This window comes from Scomber japonicus, chromosome 9, assembly GCF_027409825.1.
Source record: "Scomber japonicus isolate fScoJap1 chromosome 9, fScoJap1.pri, whole genome shotgun sequence".
Taxonomy (NCBI): Eukaryota; Metazoa; Chordata; class Actinopteri; order Scombriformes; family Scombridae; genus Scomber; species Scomber japonicus.
Genome location: NC_070586.1, coordinates 3,998,103 through 4,005,132, shown reverse-complemented (window position 1 = coordinate 4,005,132; position 7,030 = coordinate 3,998,103). Strand labels below are relative to the sequence as shown.

At 40.5% G+C, this 7,030-nt stretch overlaps 1 protein-coding gene across 1 annotated transcript; it reads left to right on the top strand.

The window, feature by feature from the left end:
- The first annotated feature begins 3,191 nt into the window (after window positions 1-3,191).
- LOC128364621 (pepsin A-like) lies at window positions 3,192-6,024 on the top strand. The gene is made up of 9 exons (XM_053325187.1): window positions 3,192-3,265; window positions 3,508-3,649; window positions 3,861-3,978; window positions 4,609-4,727; window positions 4,805-5,001; window positions 5,098-5,214; window positions 5,326-5,470; window positions 5,672-5,770; window positions 5,887-6,024. Exons 1-9 carry the CDS (start codon window positions 3,207-3,209, stop codon window positions 6,022-6,024), a joined length of 1,134 nt encoding a protein of 377 aa, XP_053181162.1. The 5' UTR covers window positions 3,192-3,206.
- The last annotated feature ends 1,006 nt before the right edge of the window (window positions 6,025-7,030 follow it).

Here is a 7,030-nt window from a genome sequence, read left to right as displayed (position 1 = left end):
CCTTCTTTCTGAGGAAGATGTATCAGAACTCCGGAAGTCGACCTTCTGTGGAGTCCACAGTGCTGGAGACCCAAATTCCAGATGCAGACAAGTGTAACACATGGAGGGAGCTCGTAGAGATTACGGCGCAGGCACTACATGGAGTGGAGGATCAGCACGGCAGTCCTACGGCTGCAGACTACCAGAAAGCAGAGACCCTCATCTTACAGCGAGCCCAAAAGGACAGCTTTCCAGATGAGTTGCACCTCTTGAGAGCCGGTAGACCTGTTCATTTTAAAACACTACTAAAAACATATCTTTTCTCCTTGGCGTTCAGTCCCAGCTAGGCGAGAATCCTTGGCTTCCTACTTTTATTTTGTTTTATTTTATTTCATTTTTTACTTTTTATTTATTTTATTTGTTTTTATTCCAATTTTAGTTTTTAAATTGAGCTCTTACTATTCCTTTATTGTTTTTATTTATTGTGTGTGATTATATTGTATTTTAATAACTATACAACACTTTGGCTCAACTGAGGTTGTTTTTACATGTGCTTTATAAATAAACTTGACTTGACTTGACTTGTTCTACCTGGTAGCCACTCTCTTACCTTGTCCCCAGAGTTCGACAAGTCAGACAAAGTTATCCGGGTTGGTGGAAGATTAAGGAACTAGAGTACACTACCCTGCATCCCATTCCATTGTATTAGTTGATAATTATTGGCACCTAGCTTGTACTTGCTAACTAAAACTCACATGGTTGTTGTTAATGGATATTGATACATATTATTTTGATATTTAAGTTAGTGAGTGCACTGTTTATATTATAATTAGTTACACTGCATATATTATACATACATGTGTATGTATATCACATATATTTAAGCATATGAGTGTATAAAGGTGCACAGGTAAATATATGTATGCCTATGTAATGTGGGCTAGATAATGTTTTCTTTTCTTTTTCTTTGACAGAACCACTCACACAGATATGCCCACATCCTGTACTGTTGCTTACTTTCATTAAACAGTCAAAGTGAAGGAGAGTTAGCAGCATCTGTGTTTTAACAGACATACCTGGGATGAAGCTAGAAATCAGAATCAGCCAGGCAACAAGTTTATACAGTCCTTTATTACAGCCCTCAATAACACTGACAAAAACATATTTTTTTAAAATTAGAAAATAGAAATCTGTAGTATGTTTTAGATGACCTTCTTTATATTCTGGAAGCATTTTATGTTCTTTCTTTACTCTACAAGCCATGGCCGTTTGTCTTTATTTTGTGTATTATCGCTATCAGATAACTTGGTCTCAAGTGACCTTAGTTCACACTGGAAAAACCTGTGGAAAGTTTCCTTAAACAAAAAATAAGGACATCAAATCTTCAGATCTGCATATCAGCATGCACTTATCTTAATTGCACTAACAAAGACCACGCCAACTAAGATATGAGTTTAAATATTTATTATGTGGAAGGAAAAAGGGTAGGGAAGAAGGGTGAGGGTCGAAGGGTAGGGATGAGGGGTGAGGGTAAATTGGGTAGGGATGAAGGGTGAGGGTTGAGTGGATGTAGGGGTTAGGGCCGAGGGGGTCATAGGGTTGGAAGGGAGAAATGAGGGACTTGGGGATGGGGGAAGGGATGGGATGTAAGAGGGGGAGGAAAAAAGAGAGGTGTAGTGTGTGGTGTGCATGAAAGTTGAAGCCGGGTGCCGGGTTGATGAGGAGGCGCAGGATGCTGTACCCGTCTTCTAGTTGGGTGTGTGGAAGGAACCGGGGCGGGATGAGACTCTAAGTGGGGGAGCTGTCTCGATGTCTGGTCCGAGTTGCAGACCCCCAAAAAGTCTTCCAGAGGACGGAAGCACGTAAGTGTTTATAATGTCAGTAGTGCTGTGGCGGATGTAAGTTAAGTAAGCAGGTGATGACCAACGTCACAGAATTTTAATGATGTTGTCCGGGGTATCTTGTCATGAAGCTGAGAAAGCGGCGCCGATGCGGAATGAATGACCTGAGTATGATTATGGGGATTCAATGGATTCAATTAGGATTTCCATAGTTGGAAGTGGAACTGAAACGTGTTGTTACTGTACCTGTTTCAGTAATGAGTAGTGGATCAAGTGGGGAGGTGCAGCTGGTTTGTCTTAATCAGATGTATTCATGTATGGGTTCGTAAGGAATGATTAATGATGTCTACTACTGCTGTGTTATTGGAGTATACCACTCGTGCCCCCAAAAGGATGGCTGCAATGATTAACGGACACGTTGGTAGTCATAGAAGAAGAGATGGCGTTCCATAAGGAGAGGAACTTATGCCGCGGTTGCTGCAGTTATTGCGGAGCATTCACCCGTCCTGGTAGAGCACCAGGAAAACAAGGAGGGGGCTGCAGCGCAAGCTGCAAAAAATGGCGGGGCTTTGTCTTTGTGAAGCTAGAGTGCAAGGCAAAGAAGTGGCGAGTGTGCTAGCTGTAGCAGGGTGGAATGGTGTGCTGTGCCAGTTGCAGTTTAGTGGACAGCGGGCCGCGAACATGCAGCGGTACAGTTTGGGGACTGAAGTGCCCCAGTGTGTCCTTTAATTCTTCCAGTCTTCCGGCAGCTTGGGACATAAAGAGAATGTGTCAGGCATGAAACAAAAACGTTACCACTGAATCAGGATTGTGGATAAATGGTCATCTAACTCCGACCTTGTGTGTAGGAAAAAACAGAATGGATGGCGTAACAAAAACGCGAAGGAGACAATGAAATCAGCTGGTGTAAGTTCCTTTGGGCAGGAATGAACAAACGAATAAATTGAAATAAGTTGAAATAGTAAATCAAATGCTCCTGCAGAGAAAAGTTAAATGCAAAGATTGAATTTTACTGTCTAACTGTATGTGCGACAAATAAAGTACCTTTACCTTTCTCTTTCAAAGAATGACTTTTTTAGCATCAAGCATAATTTTCTTTGTTGTAATAATTTTAACAATATACTATAAAAAACAACAGCAATAAATTATGGGTTCCATCTTATAAATTCTACCTGGATTTATGTTGTTGTTCAACAATGTTTGATGATTCTGTAAAAGTTTACATTGTTCAGTTGTTTGCTTGGATATTTGCTCTTAGATATCACATTTTTCCAATCTCCAGCTCAAGATATGTGGAAGGGCATTTTTTTTGATGTTTTGTATATAAGGGCAGGACTCTGCCACTGAAACTTCACTCACCTGAGTCCAACAGATCAAGTAATCAGCATGATGAAGTGGCTCGTGGTCCTGTCAGCCCTTGTGGCTTTCTCCGAATGCCTCCACAGGTAAGTCTGATCTGGCTGCTTGAAAAACAACTGGTTGCTTGATTTATTTGACATTTTTTATTCTGAATAGACTGAATAGTCTCTTTATGGTTTTACTGAGGGAAAAGGGCCATCTTGCTGCATGTTGCAATATTTCAAACTTGCAAAAAAGCTGAAATTGATGGTTACTTTCTGATTTGTCCATCTATAAAATGCTGGAACTCCTCATTTTGCTAATTAATTATTCACATTTCTGTTTGCAGGATGCCCTTAATCAAGGGAAAGTCTGCTAGGGAATACCTGGAGGAGAGAGGAATGTGGGAGCAGGTCAGGCAGCAGTTCCCATACCGTCCATTGGCCAAGTTCGTCGAAACTGGTACTCAGTCAATGACCAACGATGCTGACGTAAGTCCAGACTACAGAGACTGGATTCATAACTGTTTTCCTGAATGACACACTTGTATATCACATAATGCAAAACTAGCAGGTAGTTGATTTTATGATGTAAAAACTCTTATATCCAGTTCATAGCTCCTGTAAAACTCATTAACACAAAATACATCCACACATTTCAGTCAGATTTGAGTAAATCTGTCTTTGTGTTCCTTCCATGTAGCTGTCCTACTATGGCGTGATCTCTATCGGTACCCCTCCTCAGTCCTTCACGGTTATCTTTGACACCGGCTCCTCTAACCTGTGGGTCCCTTCAATCTGGTGCACCAGCCAGGGCTGTCGTGAGTACCGCTAACATATTGCTTTTGTCATTTAGATTGTGATTTACACTGTGGTAGAAAGTGATTCACTATATTTACTCAAGTACTCTATATTAGTAAAAATTTGAAGTTTAACAATATCCTTCTTTAAATTACTTGTAATTCTACATTTATTTGACAGGTATAATTTAGCATTAACATTGTACACATTATCTTGTGAAATATAAAGCATGAATTAAATGTAATGCATATTTTTAGTAGATTCGATTAAAGAAAAATAACATTAATAACAATAACATTTTGAACAGCTATAAAATTTAAATGCTCCTTACATATTAATACATCAGTGGTATAATGACTGCTATGGGACCATTCTACACGATGAGTAAACTTACCTTAAAGTACATTTTACTGCTAGTGATTCTGTACCTCTACTTAGTACTGTGAGGTAATTTGATTGGAGCACCTTTACAATGTGGTATTACTTTTTTTTTTACTAAAGTAAAATATCTAAATACTTGCAGTCTATAACCGTTTATTAAGGCTAGTGGTGGGACAACACTAAGTGCAGTTACTCCATGATGCAGAAGGTCCAGGTTTCTTGACATGATCATGAAATACACATATGAGAGAGATGTTATTCCTTTGCAGAGAACCACCAGAAATTCAACCCTTACAAGTCCTCTACCTTTGTTTGGAATGGCCAGCCTCTGTCCATCTATTACGGCACTGGCAGCATGACCGGAAGTCTGGCCAGTGACACTGTTGAGGTAATCAAAAACCTCCCAGAACAAACATATCTTCATGGTCAGTTGAGCTGCGACTGACAGCTGTCTTGTGTTTCCAGGTTGGTGGTCTGTCTGTGACCAAACAGGTGTTCGGCGTTAGCCAAACAGAGGCTCCATACATGGCTTACATGAAGGCTGATGGTATCCTGGGACTGGCCTTCCAGTCTATTGCCTCTGACAATGTTGTGCCTGTCTTTGACAACATGGTCAGTGAGGGACTGTTGCCTCAGCCCATGTTCTCCGTCTACCTGAGCCGGTACTGAAACAGGATAGGAATAGGACTGTGTGAATGTGTGGTTTTTCCATTTCTTATTTTTACATATGACATTGTTTTTCTTTCTCTCTCCCTTAGCAACAGTGAGCAGGGCAGCGAGGTGGTCTTTGGTGGTGTTGACTATAGCCACTTCACTGGACAAATCACCTGGATCCCTCTGACCTCTGCTACCTACTGGCAGATTAAAATGGACAGGTACAGAAAAATGCATCTAAAATCAGCAAAATGGCACACAAACCACAAACATAAGTTGCACAAAGGCTCCTAGCTTTACTATAATTCACCTTCTACTCCTCCTCCTCACAGTGTTACCATCAATGGACAGACTGTAGCCTGCTCTGGTGGCTGCCAGGCCATCATTGACACTGGCACCTCCCTGATTGTTGGCCCAACCAGCGACATCAACAACATGAATTCCCAGGTTGGAGCTTCAGCCAACCAGTATGGAGAAGTGAGTCATACCATAGCATCTGATGTAGATTTTCCCTGTTTTCCACACCCACAGTAAACAAAAAGAACTTTGAAGCTCTGACGTCAAATCGTCTCAAATAAAAACAATTAAGTATGACTTGGTTACTTACTTAAGGTGGAAAGATGTAAAATACCAATAAATACATGCTGCTACACAGTCTGTGTGATGTTTCTCTCACAGGCTACAGTGAACTGCCAGAACATCCAGACCATGCCTGATATCACCTTCACTCTCAATGGTCATGCCTTCACCATTCCTGCATCTGCCTACGTCTCTCAGGTCAGTTGGACCCCTGCCAGCCACTGCAACAGAACAGTATCTGTTTATTTTAAATGTGCATTATGAAGATTATGTGGACAAAATAAATAAATCTACATTCTCGTGTGTCTCCACAGAGCTCCTACGGTTGCAGGACTGGCTTTGGCTCAGAGGGCACTCAACAGCTCTGGATCCTGGGAGATGTCTTCATCAGGGAATACTACGCCATCTTTGATACTCAGGTCCAGATGATTGGTCTGGCACAGTCTGTGTAATCAAATGAAACAAGTGATGGATAAATGCTGTAAATGTGTATTTCCCAGTAGGTGCTTGTCTGATTGAAAAATTAACACAAAACACACACACAATGTAAAAAGATGTTTCAACTGTATTATCAATAAAAGATTATAGCATTATATTTGTGTCTGTCTCAGTCTGACTGTGGTGACTACATCCAAGATCACTGAGTGTCTATAGAAACATCTTAAATTTTGTGTTACAGTGTTACACTGAAATGTCACAGGCAAAAGAATGAGTCCACCCTATCCATTCATTTGCTCTTGAGAGAAACTTGACCCTTTACAAAGGATACAAAAAGGATCATCACAATCAAGCTGCTCTGAGAGTAGCAGAGGATGTCCGAGGCTGTGATCGAGAAGAAACTGATGAGGACAAACATTGATATAACAAACGATGACGTGATCTGACAACTCTGCTGCTGCTATCTCATGCTGTAAATAGGACCACCTTGTTTAAAGTTCTCAAACTGAGATAAAGTGGAAACCAACACAACCAGCACACAATACAAATCTTGTCTTGAGTTCATTTATTTAATGCCATTCATTCTTTCATTTCTAGTCATTAATCACTTTCCCAAACATGTTATATTTGAAGGGGTTCATCAGAGATTTTAAATTGCATATCCATAAATTTGGGAGACTAACAAGTGACCAAATGATAGTTACATCAAAGCAGTGAGGGCCAAGATATGCTAATATTTAGTTCCTAGTATGGGTCAAGCTCCAAAAACAGTAAACTGACATTTATGTGTAAAATCTATTGTGTTCCCTTTAAAAGGAACTTCAGATAATAATTACACTTTGATTGGTGGTTTGCCAGTGTGGAGTTCTCCACCATCCCAGTATGCTTTGTGCTCCAGATTGAAGACTGTGATGACTTTGTCAAACAACTAATAAAAGAGTGTGGAGGTAGATACCAGGTCTTCAAAAACAAAGATCACACAAACCGCACACAAGTCAGAGAGCTGCTGACTAAGATTGA

Bases quoted from the DNA above. Each gene is read 5' to 3' on its own strand.
- LOC128364621 (XM_053325187.1), top strand. From the start codon at position 3,207: ATGATGAAGTGGCTCGTGGTCCTGTCAGCCCTTGTGGCTTTCTCCGAA. The intron at 3,650-3,860 runs GTAAGTCCAGAC...CCTTCCATGTAG, and splicing joins CAATGACCAACGATGCTGAC to CTGTCCTACTATGGCGTGAT. The intron at 3,979-4,608 runs GTGAGTACCGCT...ATTCCTTTGCAG, and splicing joins GTGCACCAGCCAGGGCTGTC to AGAACCACCAGAAATTCAAC.